The 17490-nt window shown below is 39.9% G+C and overlaps 1 protein-coding gene across 2 annotated transcripts in view; it reads left to right on the forward strand.

Moving 5' to 3' along the window:
- The first annotated feature begins 1872 nt into the window (after window positions 1–1872).
- The window catches only part of rsf1b.1 (remodeling and spacing factor 1b, tandem duplicate 1), a 28507-nt gene continuing 12889 nt past the window's right edge, over window positions 1873–17490 (forward strand). Inside the window, exons 1-11 of one of the 2 annotated variants that reach the window (XM_075487457.1) lie at window positions 1873–2047; window positions 5992–6083; window positions 6535–6627; window positions 8960–9165; window positions 9325–9443; window positions 10405–12809; window positions 12920–13201; window positions 14363–14467; window positions 14559–14638; window positions 14840–14894; window positions 16832–16962. In XM_075487457.1, coding sequence (XP_075343572.1) covers window positions 1894–2047; window positions 5992–6083; window positions 6535–6627; window positions 8960–9165; window positions 9325–9443; window positions 10405–12809; window positions 12920–13201; window positions 14363–14467; window positions 14559–14638; window positions 14840–14894; window positions 16832–16962 — 3722 coding nt within the window. In that variant the 5' untranslated portion in view covers window positions 1873–1893. The remainder of the gene's footprint in view (window positions 2048–5991; window positions 6084–6534; window positions 6628–8959; window positions 9166–9324; window positions 9444–10404; window positions 12810–12919; window positions 13202–14362; window positions 14468–14558; window positions 14639–14839; window positions 14895–16831; window positions 16963–17490) is intronic. The other variant, XM_075487458.1, reaches the window with a different exon arrangement.

Here is a 17490-nt window from a genome sequence, read left to right on the forward strand (position 1 = left end):
GTGGATTCAGTTCCTGAATTTACACTGAACTGCACCCATTGTGTGACCAATTCTTTGCGTCTTGTGAGGGTCGTTTTAGAATAAACTGAGAACTGAGCAGGCTGATTTTATTTTTTAAATCTTAGCTGGAGTTGCTGAATTTTTTTTAAATTTTAAATTTTTTTTTTAATTATTATTTTTTAATTGTTTATTTTTTTTATATATATTTTTTTAATTATTTTATTGCCTTCTTGTGATTTTATGTAGCTGTGACGCACTTTGAATTGCCTTATTACTTAAAATTGCCTTGCCTTGCCTTGCCTTGCCTGAATGAATTTGCATTTGCACGTCTGTGTGCAATATCAAAGGTTCACAATTAATACACTCCACCAAGAAAATCCAAGAATATCTTTATGAAAGGCCCTGGAGTGACCCTGCCAGAGTCTGGACCCGCCTTAAACTTGGAAATGGCTGTTCACTGAAGCTTACCTTCCAACATGGTTGAGTTTGAATGTTTCTACCCAGAAGAATGGAGGACACGGTATGTCAGGAACGCTATGCCAGGCATTTAGGATCATTCTTGAAGACTTGAGGTTGTCATTGCTGCTAAAGATGCTGATCTGAGTTGACCACACATGTAAGTCGACCTTTAACTTAAATAATTCTAGAAAGCCATTAGATAATTCGACTTTTGCTTCGTCATTGTTGAGAAAAAAAAATGTGAAAGGGTTTTGAAAATGTTCTGTTATCAGGAGATTGTTTCCAGTCCTCATCCTCCAGAATACTACTCATCCTGTACTAGAAGTGCCAAAGTCAAAGCTCTTTCAGTGGCATATTACTGCACCCCTCTTGCACAAAAGAAAGCCCTCTATTATATATAAAGCTATTCATTTATATATATACATACACACACACACACACACACACACACACAAACCCCCCACAAAACTACAAACAGAAAAGAACTCTTAATGATTTTAAGATTTTTTATTTTTTTCAACTGATGAAATCTTGCATTAAATTCTTTTAATCCTCACCCACACAAAAAAAAAACAGAACACATCACACCTGTTCTAGCTTCACTACACTGGCTCCCTGTGTCTTTTAGAATAGATTTTAAGATTCTCTTACTGGTTTTTTAAATCTCTGAATAGATTAGCACCTCCGTACATTTCAGAACTACTCACAGAATATGTTCCAAATCGAGCTCTAAGATCATCAGGTGCTACTTTATTAAATATTCCTAAAATGAAATATAAAAAGACGGGTGAAGCTGCTTTCTGTTTTTATGCACCAAAAATCTGGAACTCTCTACACTCTACCAGTGTACATTCGTCAGTCAACAGATATTACAAACTTTAAAAAGCAGCTAAAAACACATCTATACACCCTCGCCTTCTACTAGTTTTATCAATTCTATTATTATTATTACTATTTATATATTACATTTATTGTTTTTCTATTTTATTGGTAAATTCATTTTTCTATTTTTAGTACTTTATCTTTAATTTATATCTATTTCCTCCTCACTCTACCCCCCCAACATGTTCTATTGTACTCTATTTTGTTATTCTTGTAGTTATTTTACTTTATTTACTTTGTATATTGATCTTATTTGTAAAGCACTTTGAGCTACATTTTGTGTATGAAAGGTGCTATAAAAATAAATTATTATTATTAATCATTATTATTATATATATTATGTTATATGGTATGTATATATATATATATATATATATATATATAATTATTATTATTTTTAAGGAATTTATAAATGAACACAGACACGACTGGGGGAAATGGGAATGTTTGTGCAAATAGTTTAAAAGACTGATCGTTCTGGTGCTGCTTTATTTTGTTAACACCGGAAGTCACACATTTAGTTCCGGCTGACTTGACACTGGTGTGGAAAAGATGGCTGCTTCGGCGGCAACAGCGAGTTCTCCCCCCGGTTTGTGTCCAAATTACGCCGTGATTTGCTCTTTCCTGGAGCGTTACGGAGCGTTGTTGGATTTACCGGAGCTCACTTTTCCTCAGCTGGAGAGATACCTGCAGGACACATCCTCAGGTAGGGCACAAAAACAATGCAGCTCCTAGCGGGGAAGGAGGAGGAGAGGCTTCACCGTTTGCTTTAACGATAATGATACCGAGCTAACGTGCTAGCAGCTAATGTTAGCTAGTTGTGTGTTATTGTGTGGTTTTCTCAACCTTCGTGTTTACTTAAACACAAGTTAACCGAGTTTCAGATCTGCCGCTCGAAGTGGAAAATGTATCCGTGCACATTTTAATGACATTTCAAGTGTGAGCCAGTCGAATTATTCGATGTTTTTCTGTCACTTTTCAGCTTTTGAATTGAGCTTAATTTTTTTTTCCAGGCATTATTGTGCCCGATGCTTCTTGTACAACAACACAGACATAGATGTGATGATGGTTCATCCAACACTCTGCGGATTTACTGGGGATTTAGATTTAGATTTTGGGTAAATACGCCTACGTGTGAAATGGGTGTGAATTTATGCACTTTATTTACAGTTAAAATATTTTGCCAGATAAGTGGTTAGCTCACCAACTGACAAGTTATCCGCAACAGCACTGACATCCGGCCGAGGCTTTCACAATAAAACGTTTTTTTAACTGCTTAAAACTTATGTAGACAGTTTACATGCTGCTTGGCTGTACAATTACTATTGAATACATATATGTTTTATTGAAAGATATTAACTCCCTTCTACACCCCTTTACAATCAGTCGTTTGGAGGGATTTTAAAAAAAAAATGTAAAATCGTTGTACTTCCGGTTGTGCTGCCTTTTGTACTTGACTTGACGTTTTTTTTTCTCGCTCGGTTGTGTTGATTTGCGCATGCGCGCTCCTGAAGCGTTCCCGATTGAGTGTGTTTTAATTCTCGCTTCTCATTAACATGTGCTGTCACCTTGTGTATTTAAACAGCACCGTGGTAATATGATTTGTTCGTGGTTAATCCGGTATATGAATAAATAATAATAAAAAAAGTGGGGGGTTATTGTAACTGCTGCTTTATTTTATATTCTTAAACAGTTTTTTAAATTCTTAGATTTTTTTTAAAAGTGTTTATTATTGTATAAACATTTTTATTGCTTTATTATGTCTGCTACTGGATGCTTGAATTTCCTTCGGGATCAATAAAGTATCTATCTATCTATCTATCTATCTATCTATCTATCTATCTATCTATTTATTAGATTTTCATTTATTTTACTTTGCCTGTGGATTGTGTGCGACCTCATGATTAACAAGCACCATTCTAGCGTATGTTTATCATGTAGTAGCGTCATTTTGTAAAACTAGCATTTTATTTTTCGTCAGTTTATGTTGTGGGATGAAAGTTTTCAACACTTTAGGAAAATTTAATGGATGAATGGTTGAAAAATGAGTTGCAAACATAAAAGGGCCGCCGGTGATTTTTACTTCAGAATTGTAATACTAGCCATGATTCTCGTGCATTTGCCTAGTACTGTTTGATTAGTCCCTGCAAAATTAATTGATTTCTTTTTTTTTTTTTTTTTTTTTTTTTTTTGGCTTTGGGTGGCATCACTGATCAAGCTCCTGTTTATTTGGTGTGGATCAAATATTTTCATGTCGCATTACATCTTGCAACTAAGTCTTTTTGCAATCCTAAAACCACAATTAATATTTTGACATCAGACTTTGAATGGACAAAAATGTTCGAAGCATGTCATGTAAACGCTCTGAGGTTCCGTCTCTGCTGCTGACATTTTTACTCGTTTTTGGCAGTTGTGACTGGTGATACAAATATAGCACATTCATTTTACGCCTAATTTCAGAGAACTTGAAGTATCTCCTGGAATTAGATCAACAATTATGCATTGTGCTCAGCTTTCAGCTGAAATGAATTCACTTTTTGTCCAACAATACATCAGCAGAGTCTGGATCAAGTACAGAGAAAGAGCTTTTTAAAGCCTTCGTCGGACAATAACAACGACCTGATGTGCAACTTTAAAGCTAAGCCGCTTGGAAATAAGCACGGAAGGTGTTGCTCCTTATCCTCCATTGCTGGTTATGGTAAGAAATACTGACATTGAACGTAGTGGTTGTCAGCAATCAGGTGTCTGTTAAACAAAAAATGCTTCACACCACGTCTGGAGAAATTAAGGACAGGAGACATCGGTGAGATACTTAAGTGTGTTAAGATATTCTGGAGCAATAGCTGGGCTTCCATTGCCGTTTTGGGTGTGCGTTCAGAAGCTGTGAATGGAAATGGGAATAATTGGAAACACTGAGCAGTGTCCTCCACGATGTGGATATCCATCGCAGTTGTTATCCCCTCATGGCTTCTCTGTTTAATTTTAAAGCAGTTTTTTGATGTTTTAGTAGCATTTACAATAGCTGTCCCTTCAACAAATGTCTGTAGAGACGGACCCGCTCACACACTCTTCCCTGCAGCAGCTTAATGTTTTTCAAACGGGCGCCTTGCCCTGTGCGTGCCAGGCTACAAAGTGACTGGCCAAAACAAAAACCAAAGCGCCCGGAGCACCAGCTATTGTGACGCCAACTTTGGAACGCACCATCGAGAATAACAGGGATGAACCAAACAAAAGTGTGGCCCGATTCACTTCGCAGCAATGTTGTCCTTTCCCACCATCTTTTCTTCACCCCATCTTGGTTTGCAATGAAGTCGAGGAAAAACTCAATGGAAACGTGTCTGATTCACTTTTTTTGGTGGAGCTTTTTTCCAAAGATTGCTTCGGATTTGCTTTGCTTTGCAGACTAATGCCAGGAACCTACACTTTGGGTGATCGCTTTGTTGTGACACATTTGTAGTGATATTTAGATAGATTGATAGATAGATAAATACTTTATTCATCCCAATTTGGGAAATTGTTTTGTAGCAGCAGCATACAGTAAAATATATGAAAACAATTAAAGTAAAAACAAGCGAATAGAATAAAATAAAAATAGTGAATAAACATTCTCTATTCATTCATTCATTTTTGTTCGTTAAAGAACACAAGTAAACTCACTGACTTACTGAGAGATTTTTGACAAGCAAAGCCATCAAATATAGTAAATGTAGGGCTTGTGAGACTTCATTTCTAGGTAATAAAAGTAAGACATTTTCTCTTTGTAATTTCTGAAATGTGATTGTAACTAGTGAACGTGATCATTAGGTCACATAAAGACGATACAGTTGGGACATCTGTGGGAAACTAACATGCTTTTTTTTTTTTTTTAAACCACTGTCTCGCATTTTGTGGACAAAATAATCAATTCCACATGTAAAATGTGAATGAAAGCATTTCACCAACAGTCGCAGCTGCGGACTCATTTTCATCTCATCATTTTCTGTGTAATCTCTGTCCCTTTCAAACCTTACTTGAGGTCACATCTCAAACGGGATTAACGCCCTTTCACGCCGATTTTAAAGAAACACTTCAACTTGGCTTTCGTCTTTCATGGAGAAAGACACAATCAGCAGTTCAGACCCATGTCGAATGATCCTGCACGAGTTGTGCCTGTTTATTGGCTTAAGATACGATTGGAAGTGATGGAAACTTTTAAGCTCAAGTACACTGGTTCATTTTCAGTTTTTATTGTTTTTTTTTGTTTCTTTTTCCAGGGCTGCAGGAGTAAGCGCTGCCCTGTGATAGGTTTTTAAAGAAAAAGCATGTTTTTCCAACCACAGCCTCTCCCATGAGGACATCAACATGCGGGTTGAATGCTGAAAACATGCCGAATGGATCCATTTTTACCAGTCTGCACGGCTAATAGAAGCTGTTGGGCTTTCTCCCATTGTTCAGGCACAAACCTTTTTGGGTTTTCCTCAGAAGGTCACGTCTGTTAGGAATTGTGATCCACCACAATCTGCAAGACAGTCAGATGTCATCACTTAGTGTTGTTGTTGCCTGCTAACTCTTTCTGAGCGCAAGAGAGGATTCGGCGTCACCGAATCCTGCATGTGCGCCGTGTTCTGGGTGCACAAAGGGTGATAACTTTCTCCTCTTTTGTCTCGTCAGTTCCAAAGCTGCTGGTTGATCTTCACGTCAAGTTGCTGAGGAAGATTGGCAAGTCTGTGTCAGCAGACAGATGGGAGAAGTATTTAGTCAAGGTAAACGGTCAACTATTGATTATAGAGGTTCACACACCGCATGTTACACATTTTCACTTTCTAGAGTTCTGTTTGAACAGTGCATTTGCTCTAATTGTCTGTGTTGTGTATGGATGATTCGTCAGCTGAAGGCTTAGATGTGAAACCACAAAACTGACATGGGACATACCAAATAACTTCAGTGATGAATGAATGATGAATACACAACACAACATGTGATCTTAGCGTCTTGGCTGCTGACTCTGCATCGCTAAATATTAGTGGGAGAAGATCCTTTGCCCATATTCCCCGGTAACAGCAGTTCATCTTTCAATCACAGTTAAGTTGTGTATCGTAGTCTTGCGATTTGAAGGCCCCCCCCCCCCCCCCCCCCCCAAAAAAAAACAAAAAACGGAAGAATGTTTTAAATAACCGTAATGATCGTCAGATCCATTTCTTGCCTTTGTTGCAGGTTTGCCAGGAGTTGAACACAACCTGGGCATGGGACCTCGAACAAAAGGGATACAAGGAGCTGGCGTTGGAGTGCAAGACGGGGATACTTAAAGTGAGCTCACTGTTTTGTTTTTAGTTTTTTTTTTTTTTTTGCCGCTGTTTGTAGAAAAAGCAGTCTTGTTTCCTTTCCTCTCGTTTTGTGGGCGTTTTGACTCATTCGAGATGGAGAGAAGCAGGCTCAATCAGTAGCATCAGTGGAGGCATAATTACATTTATGGTAATTAAGTTAAGTCTGCATAGGTAAAAGCTGCTCATATAAACAATCATTCTTAATGCTAGCCTGTTATAAAGGAATGGACCGACGATGTAGCCCAGAGTTTATTGAGCCTAAATGTGATGGTAGCATTGCTTTGTGATTTTTTTTTATTTTATTTATTTATTTATTTATTTTTTTTTTCTTCATTCAACCACTACCTGCTAGCAGGCTTTTACGCCCCCCAGCATCCCTCTCTGTTGTGCAAATACTACCAGAGAAAAGGGTTTTAAAGTAGGGATGTCCTGATCAGTTTTTTTTTTTTTTTTGCCTCCGAGTCATTTGATTTTGAGTTTCTGCCGATACATAGTCCCGATCCGATACTTCTACAGTACATTAAAAAAATGAAGAACGGCAAAGAAACAGATCCAGGATGTCCCTGATTTTTTTTTAATTTTCTTCACTTATTTTATCATTTAACAATTATAAACAAAGCACTTCTGTGAGGTAGTTTGAACTCAAGTAATAAACAAATTCTTCACATTGTAGATTAGTGCAACAATGTCTAATATAAAAACGAGCAGCAGCTCAACTTGAAATACCCGGCAGGCATGTAAACAAATAAGCAAATAAAAGTAGCACAGTGTTATAAAGTAAGGCCAATCCTAATTCTTCTCATCCTCTGGCTTCACAGAAGGAAATGTACATTTTTCTTGATGAAAACCAACATCTATACCTTGTCAGGTTTGAGGTTTGAGTTCCTGTTCTTATCAAGGATGTTGCCACCTCTTGAAATCCCAAGTTTGCATATATCAAGTTTGCAATCGCAACGTTTTTGTCCTCCACTTTAAAATACCTCCACACCGCGGACTTTCGCGCCCCCAGCCTCAAGCTGCTTCCATGTTCTGCTTCGCTTTACGGCAGCAAAGTGACGCCATGCCGCATGCGTTGTTTCTGTGTGTAGTTGAGACCATAGACATAGAAATTTGGGGAGTTATGATTATTGTATTTGGGGATATACACCTTCTTCAGTTGAAATAAATGCAATGTGGAGGCATTGGAGACCCATCCAATAGGCAGCGTCAGTCTGAGGCGTCTACGTATATTATGTCTATGGTTGAGATGGTCTGATGGTACCAACACATAACAGTAAAGCTGTTGTTTTTTCCCATTTGTTTTGAAATATTATAGTTCTGATAAAAAAATAAATATCATATTGGATTGGATCGGGACATCCCTATTTTAAAGGCATGTTGTCCTTTAAGTAGATCTCCAGTGCCCACTATCTTATCGAGTAATCCCCTAGAACTATTTGATCCAAAAACAAACGTTGTTTTTTAGGACATTTAGGCTTTGTGGTTCCGTTGGGAGTGACGTCAGCTCACTAGGATAGAATTCTAGCAATATTTTCAGTTTATGATCAGTCAGAACCTGTTCTTTCAGTGTTTTTCTAGATGTTCTGATTGGCCACAGTAAAAGTCCGCAGTTAGGGGAGAGATATTGTTCAAACACAAGGGTAAAGATTTCAGTCCCTCCCGTAAGTCCAAATTCTTGACCACTGTTTGAATGTCGGATCGTTACTGTCAAACTTAGAACCGCAAAAAGTGATACCTGAAAGGACTGAGCACAAAACAGTCTTGGAACATTGAGGAGGGCGACCGAAAGGTGCGACGAAGAAGCTTTCAGACGGATTAGACGAGAGTTGAAATGGCTTTGCATTGTTACGGGTCAGCAACATGCCGTGTAGCGGTTGACTTCTTCATCAATGGAAAATCAAGAATTCACACTTGTTCAGACTTTTAAACGTATACCTGAATCTTATCTAATGATTTTGGTTTGTGTTCTGTACTGTGACGCATGGCTCTGATGTGCAATCAAGGCGCATAAGTCCTGACTTGATGAAGAGGCTTTGTCTAAGTGGAGATGTTGTCCTGCCCTTGTTGTGTGTGTGTGATTTTCACCGCTGACAACACTATACGCGCACTACAGTAAAAATTGATACATATACTTGAGTTCCTGTAAAGAAACAGTGAGCTGTCTCCACTTCTGTCGCCCTGACCTCAACACACACAGACTGAAAATTAGCGTATGGGCCCAGGCGCTGTGTTCCCATCATTGCGTTCTGAGGTGGAGTCGATATAAGCCTGGTGTCTGCTCATTATAAACCATCTTCGGTCTCTTCTCTTTCCAGTATTTGTGCGAGTGTCAGTTTGATGAAAACGTGAAGTTTAAAACTGCCATCAATGACGAGGACCCGGATAAGATGCGGCTGCAGCCGATCGGCCGGGACAAAGACGGACAGATGTATTGGTTTCAGCTGGACCAGGACAACAACGTGCGTGTTTATGTGGAGGAGCAGGACGACTTAGACGGGTCGTCGTGGAAGTGTGTCGTCAGGTACGCAAACGCACGAAAGGGAGCAGTCGTTTGATTTCACGTTTCTTTATCCACAGAAATGACTCAAAGTTCTGCTTCAAAGCGGTTGTAAGCCACTGCTAATTCATTCTGCTAACCTTCATTAAAATCCACTTGTGTTTTTGTTTTTTCTCACTGCAGAGACAGAAATGACCTGGCTGAGGTTGTTGCTCTGTTGAAAACCCAAATCGACCCAGCGCTGTTGAAAAGAGACCAAGAACGGGAAGGTAATCCTGACGGTCAAGAGGACAAAGAAAAAGGTAAACTTTCCTTCCTTCCATTTTTATTTAAAAAAATAAATAAATTAAAAAAAAGGGAAATTCAGTTGTTTTACTTTTAAAGTTTTTCTTTTTAGCTGGGATTAACCCATTTAGGCCTAAAACGCCTGGAAAAGAATGCCTGTAAAACCTATGGGCGATTTCAGAAAGACCCCCTAAAACCTGAAGTTTTCTGGAAATTCAGCAATTGTGTCAACGCCTACTAAATGATTGATTTCTCAGCCTCTGTAGCAGATGGAAACAAAATTCAAAAAGTATTTGAGAGCTTACACCTGTGGCTTTCTTTGGAAATTGAGTTTATTTACATACACCTTCACGAAAATAGAAAATGTAAAAAGTAAAGTGCACGAACAGCGCTATTTTCAATTAGAAAACAGTAATAAAATAAACTTGTCAGCGATATCAAGAACAGCATGTAATGACTGTAACAGTCTGCCTCACATGTAACGGCGATAGTGCTTGCCGAAGCACTCAATGTGCATTGTTTACAACTGCTCAAATTCGCTCCCGTCTGAAATGTCTTCCCACTGAAAGTCCTCCATGCTTGTTCGATGTAACTTAACTTCAAAACAATGACACGAGGAACATGACGACACTCTCACGTGTCTATTATAATGCATTTCATTGTCGCAGAGGTCAATAATTGGTGCAAAACAACCTTATACAGGAAAAAAGACGTGTACGCTTTCCCGGCCTTAAAGGTAGAATAACGCAACAGCGCCCCCGGCTTTAAAGGTAGCAATGCTTTCCCGGCATCAATGAGTTAAATGAGTGAATAGTATGACATGCAGTGTAAAGCATAAAGAGCCTACTAATAAAGGAGCTTCTCCGTGTATTGAAATTCTGATATATTTCTATTTTAAGTCATCAGAACAAGAGTTCTGAGTGAAATCCAAACACAGAGCCGTCTTTTCACTTTTTCTTTTATATTTCGATTTTTCAGGAGATGCCAAAAAGACTGAAGATGTGTCAGATGAAGAATGCGAAGACTCAAACAAGGCCGTTTGTCCAGTCTCACCAAAGTCTGAAAACAATGGAGAAGTAACACAGACAGACAAGCCTAAATCAGAAGCTCATGAGGCCAAAGCCTCACTCAATGGCATCGTCAAAGGTAAATCTGAGGCAGTGCTCCACTCAGAAAATATCAGCCCGAATCCTCAGAACATCAAAGAAGAGCCCATAGACGGGATGGAAGCTAAATCGAGTTCGAGTGAACCGGCGCCATCCTCTGAGATGTCAGGTGTGTCAGTAAAGGAAGAAAAGGGAGAGGAGGCGAAGAAGAACAGTTCGGAGGAGATCCAGCAGGCCTTAAAGAATGACCAGCAGGCCAAAATCCCTCTAAAAAAAAGAGGAATGAAGTTTAGTGAAGACTTTGAAAAAAACGGGGCCATTACAGTGCAAAGTCCATTTGTTTCCAACCCAAAGGAGGCTTCTAAAGCTGAGCCGACTCCTGAGCAGACGCACAAGGTGAACGATCAAGTGAACGGCGAACTTCAGCCTCCATCGGAGAAACTAAAAGAGGCTGCCACTGACAAAGAGCAGACGACAAAAGCAGCTGCAGAAAAATGTGTGGACACCAGGGAAAGCAGTCCTCCAGCCACAGAGGAAGGCTTGAAAGCTAAAAAGGAAGGCACATCGAACCACGAAGACCTGGCAAAGGAGACGAGAGATGTGCCGCAAGCAAAGGAAACCGAAAAGAAGGAAGCCCACGAGTCTCCCCCACCGCCACAAGAACTGTCACCTTCAGGTACAGATGTAAATAATACAGTAGAGAAACCCTCAGTTCACGCAGAGCAAGAGAAAACGAAAGAATCCAAACCAGCAGAAAGAGAAGAATCTTGTACGACGATCGCAGTAAAGAGAACTGATGAAACATTAACAAAGTCGGGCACCCTAGATTTAAATCATGACGTGAAATCCAAAGAAGCCGAGTCAAAACAGAAGATTCCAGAAGAAATCCCAGACTGTGTGGACATGGATGTATCCGAGACAGTCCAGACTAAACAATCAAAGACATCGGGGAGTGCAAAAGACGAGAAAAAAGAAACGAGCGACGTTAAAGAAACGGAGACATCTCACTCTAATGTAGAGAAATCAGATCACTCTGCCCCGAAAGAGAAACCGGGCGATATTGAAACAACCGAGACACAGTCTGCAGACAAAGATACCGACTCTAAAGCCTCTGTATTAACCTGTGCCCTTAAAAAAAAAGACAAACCATCAATCAATGACAACTCGGAAGAAGCAGTCGACATTAAGGAGAGTGCGGAGCCTCGAGATGTCCTAGAAAAGGAAAAATCAGAATCATGCAAACCCACCGAGAAGAGCAATAACATCTCAGAGATCAGTTCTGATAAAGCATGTGAAACAAAGACGGACAAAGCTGAAGACGTAAAGGAAACTGTCAACTGTGCAGACCAGCCCGCACGTGATGTAGTCAAGTTTAGCGACTCTATGTCCAGGCCGACGGCAGAAGAGGCATCGGGCGTTAAACAAGATCTGACAAAGCCTCAAGATGACAAAACTAAGACGACGGAGGAAGCCTGTGGAGGGAGAGATAAAGCATCCAGTCCCTTCGAGAAGACAAACGTCTCTGAAGATGCAGATAAAAAATCTGAAACGCAAGACAAAGAGGAGGGGAAAGTGTCTAAGGAAGAGCCTAAAGCATGCCGAGCCGAGCATCCACCATCGGAAAGCATAAAGGATGCTGCCGAGAAAAGTGAAGAGGACGAAGACGATGAAAAACTCAAAGGGAATTCCACAACAGGTGCACGCTTAAAAAGTGATGAAACGGACGAGGAGAAGCGGCCTCAGACACAAAGCAAAACCAACAGAGAAGAATCAGAAGTCGATAAAACTGGCAACGAAGCCGATGGCGAATCCACAAAAGAAAGTGAGAAACACCCAACCATAGGAGCAGCCAGCGAAGCGCCCACAGACGAGGACATTAAAGGCAAAAGTGAAGAGGTGGACTCTGTAAGAAAGAGAGAGGTGACGAACGGTGGCAAGGCTCCATCAAGGGAAGGCCGTCGTCGGAGAAACAAGCCCCCCGCGCACCGGAGGAAAGCTGAGCTTCGCAGAGAGGAGCGACAGGGAGACTCGGAGTCCGACACAAACACGGGGAGATCTCTGCGGAGGTCGCCGAGGATCTCCAGACCCACGCCGAAGGCGGTAGAAATCCACGACAAGAAGGTGGAGAAGTCGCAGGCCGCTCCGTCGCCTCAGAAATGTGAGGAAGAACAGAGCGAGAAGGAAAAGGACGAAGAGGAGGACGAGGTGGACGTGAAGACGGTTCAGAGAAAACCCAGAGAGAAGAAGGCGGATCAGGAGGGGCAGCCCAAATCCAAGGTAAGACAAACGTCCTCATTTACCAGAACGCACAGACGGATCCGACTCATTTCACCAAGAAGTGCTTTGTTTGTTTGTTTGTTTGTTTGTTTGTTTGTTTGTTTGTTTAGGGGAGGAAAAGGCGGAGGGCTCGGTGGTCCAACACAAGAACGCGCCGGAAAAAGAAAAGCTCAGAAGACGAGGATGACAAAAGCTCAGAAGAGTCTTCCGAAGAAGACGAAAGCGAGGAGGAGGACGACAGCGACGAAGACTACAAGGTTGAACGCAGCAAAAAGAGGCGGAACCGGCACCGAGTGAGACGGAGCTCGGACTCGTCGACGTCCTCTGATGATGACCTACCTCCAAACGATGACCCCTGCAAGCACTGCGGTCTTCCAAATCACCCCGAGCTGGTAGGTGCCCCAAAGATCTCTCCCCTCGCAGCTCTGCCAAGCTGCATTTGTAGTTCAACTACCAAGAAAAGGCTGTTCAGAGCTGTTTGAAGCACTTTTGATAACAGAGGCGACGAAGGGAACAAAAGAGACAAAGTTTTTACCATGTGACCTCGACGGTTTTTTTTTGGGCTCTTCCCGTGGTCACAGACACACCTCATTTAGATTTGGAACATAAAATCAGCAGTGTGGATAGGTACCGAAATGTTGTGGTAAACCCTGTACCAGGGCAGATTTTTCTCATTTATGTAATATGTACTTTTCCCCCCTTTTTTTTTTTTAAATAAAAAAAATAAAAAACTGTCATAGTACCACTAAAAATGAGGCCTGGGCGAGTTAACTCGTTATTATCGCGTTAACTCGTTAATTATTTAACACCGATAAATATTTTATTGCGCATTAACGCAGGTTTTATTATTTATTTTATTATTGTAAAAGTCTGTTGCTGGCAGATCCACCAAACACGGAGAAGGATACGGAACTTTTACTCGGCCATTTTCATTTTAAAGTTCTTCCAGACGGCGGAGTCGACAGAACCAGAGTCATCTGTAAACTCTGCCAAGTTGAATTGTCTTCTCAGCGTAGTAGTTCCAGTCTAAAATATCACTTAAAGGCAAAACACACAACTGATAGCAGCAAGTCATTCAAGGAAACAGACAGTGGAGCGAGGCTTCTACATAAAAACTACAGAAAGATGCTGATGTTAAAAGTGTGTTTGCACAACAAATGTTATGGCACTTTCATTCATATGGCAGCACATTTAAAATAAAGCTAAATGCTAAAAGCTATACACTACTTTTGGATTCATTTTAGGATTTTGCGTACAAATGCGATTAATCAGGGAAATCATGTGATTAATTAGATTAAAAATTGTAATCGTTGCCCAGCCCTACTAAAAATACAGTAAAAGTACTTTTAAATTCTTAGCAATACTCATCCCCCTAAACAAAAGAAGAAAAAAAAAAAGTCCCAGAGTGACAAGGAGCCGCCAGAGAAAACCTGAATCCACAAAAATCAAATAACACAAATGATTGATAATGAAATGACGGCTCATGTAAGGATATGCAGTTTGCTTTTTTTTTTTCTCTCTTAAACTGAACGCTGTCTGCATCTCTTCTCCAGATCTTACTGTGCGATTCGTGTGACAGCGGCTACCACACAGCCTGTCTCAGGCCGCCGCTCATGATCATCCCCGACGGAGAATGGTTCTGCCCGCCCTGCCAGCACGTACGTACACGTCAGTGTCAAAAGAAATAGCCGCCACACGGCAGCAAATGTGAGTGAAGCTGAAAAAATGTTCCATCCATCCCATCTGTAGAAGCAGCTCTGCGACAAACTTGAGGAGCAGCTCCTAAACCTTGATGCCGCCTTGAAAAAGAAGGAACGGGCTGAGAGGAGGTGAGAAAAGCTGTGCTCTGTAAACCTGAGCAGATGATTGTAGGATGTGTTTTGGCTCCAGGTTATAGTTTTTAATGGATTTCTTTTTTCTTTTTTTTTCTTTAAGTGAAAGCTTTGTTGCTTTTGGTTCAAAATGAAGCTGTCAGTGTTATTCTACATGTGGTTTTTCACTTTTTTTTTTCTGTGTTTCATCTCTTGCAGGAAAGAACGTCTCATTTATGTAGGAATCAGTCTGGAGAACATCATCGACCCCACAGTAAGTATATACAGGGAGGTTGTACGGTCCTGCACCTTCACCTTCATTTTTAGATGTAGGTAATCATTTTCTAACGAAAACAAAGGATATTGCTGATTATCTAAATAACTATTTTGTTAACAAAGTAGAAAATCTAAGACTAAACATTCCAAAATAATGATACAACTCGAGACATCACATTTAATTATCAAGAATAGAATTATAAAGGATAAAAATTGCACTTTTAAATTTCAAAAAGTAGAGCTAAGTGATGTGATAAATATTTTGAACGCACAGAAAGTTAAGACTGCTGGTGTTGATGGTCTTGATGACAATCTTCTGAAATTGGTAGCCGATGATATTGGACCGGTGATTCGTCATATTTTAAATCTAAGTTTATCTTGCTGCACCTTTCCCATTGAATGGGGAAAAAAAAGCCAAGATTATACCAATTCCTAAGAATAAAGCCTTACAATTTTCTCCAAATAATAGTCGCTTGATTAGTCTTTTACCATTACTTAGTAAAATAATGGAAAAGGTGGTTTCTGATCAAATTAAAAAATATATTCTCTAAAATGGCACAGAAAAAGTAATTGTTGGAGCACTATTGCTGGATTTCTCTGCTGCTTTTGATATAATAAATCATCAAATTTTATTGGATAAACTTAAATATTATGGATTTGAAATGTCATCAAGACAATGGGTGCAGAGTTATTAAACAAACAGAACTCAGTCTTTTTTAATGGTTGTTATTCTGATGTAGCAGACGTGTGTTGTGGAGTCCCCCAGGGTAGTTGCCTGGGTCCGTTATTGTACAGTATTTTTTTTACTGATGATCTGCCTTTTGTACTTGAAAAATCTACAGCTGTTTTTATATGCTGATGACACAACTGTGTACACTGCTGCATCATCAGTTGAAGAGCTGAACACTGTGTTGAACAAGGAGCTCAATTCTGTGGTAAACTGGGTGCAACAGAATCAGTTGGTGTTGAATGTGGCAAAGACTAATTGCATTTTAATTGGTTCAAGACATTCTTTAAGTAAAAATCCTAATGATAAATGATGAGCATGTTAAACAGCTGCAGGAGACCAAACTGCTGGGCATCACAATAGATAACAGACTGACATGGAAGCAACATATTAATAAGATCTGCCGCAAAATGGCCGGTGTGTTATCCTCTGTAAATAGATGTGCTTATTTTTTTAACCAAAACTCATGCAAAACAATCACTCAAGCACTGCTATTATCTAACTTGGATTACTGTTCCACAGTTTGGTCAAATGCAAATGCAGATCTGATAGAAAAACTTCAGAAAATACAAAATAGAGCAGCACGTTTAGTCCTGAGTCGAGGCTATAGAGCAAATGTTAAAGAAATGCATTCAAACTTAAACTGGTTATTTGTGAAGGGCCGACTGTAGCTTTCTTTACTAAATTTTATTAGACATGTTTCGGTAACAAAGAGTCCACTCATGTTTTACAAACATCTGGAATTTAGTAACAGCAAGCACATGTATGACACTAGAGATGCAGTGGGAAAGTATTTTACATTACCTAAAGTGAGGTCAAATGCTTTAAAAAGAACAGTGATTTATAGGGGCGTGCAGGAATGGAATCAGCTTCCAAAACCCATTTCACAAATTGATGGTAAATCTTTGTTTAAAAAGACCTTAAAAAAAGTAGCTGTGTAATGGTAAGGGCCTTGTGGACTGAGTTAGTATGTATGGAACTATCATGACTGGATTTGATGGAAGGAAACTGTGTGTTTATGTTCTGGATTTCATGTCATTTGTAATGGAATTGTGAATTTTGATGAATGCATTATATAATGTACTCAATGCCATGAAATTATTTTTTGTAAAGAACTTTATTTGTAATGTATTTTGATGAGGTCCCCAGGAAGAATGGGGCTCCTAATGAACAAATAAATAAACGTGCTGATGTTTGTAACAAAACAGACTGCTGACCCCTCTCAGGTGGAGGTGGAAGAAGAAAAGCCGGACATCGTAATCAAAGAGAAGAAGGAGTCGAAGCGCAGTAGGAGCTGGGGTCGGAGGTCAACGAGGACAAAGAAAAACATCAGCTACAGGTAGACACACGCAGCTGCGTATTTAGACGAGATGGGATCGAGTCGTTCACAATATAAATGTCCCCTCAGCCGACCACGCATCTCCTTTGTTTGTTTTTTAATCTCCTCAAAATGCACGCCGACCTCATTCATGTTTCCTCTGATTTACAGCTTGTGCCACATAAAAACTATCAATTTGAGTTGTAATGCTGCACACAGTCATGAGTAAGGATGGAAATTGATGAGATTTTATCGATGCTGGTTATTGATCTTGCTCTTTTATGTCCGTTATAGATTCCTGACATTTTTTTTTTAATGACACAGGTTTTTAGCGGTCACACACCTGTTTACTATCTGAACTCCTATACGGAATAAAACTAGTTAACTTCTCACAGATGATGTGAACAAAATCCTAAACTGATTAGAATTTAGATTATTTTTATACCCGACAGACAGACTATGTAATCCATCCAAAATGAAATGTGGGAGAAACCTCGCAGGCTTTACACGGATCATATTTTGCGACACGTGTTCTCTCTTTCCTCACTT

The sequence above is a fragment of the Odontesthes bonariensis genome, chromosome 16, assembly GCF_027942865.1.
Source record: "Odontesthes bonariensis isolate fOdoBon6 chromosome 16, fOdoBon6.hap1, whole genome shotgun sequence".
In the NCBI taxonomy this organism is placed as follows: domain Eukaryota; kingdom Metazoa; phylum Chordata; class Actinopteri; order Atheriniformes; family Atherinopsidae; genus Odontesthes; species Odontesthes bonariensis.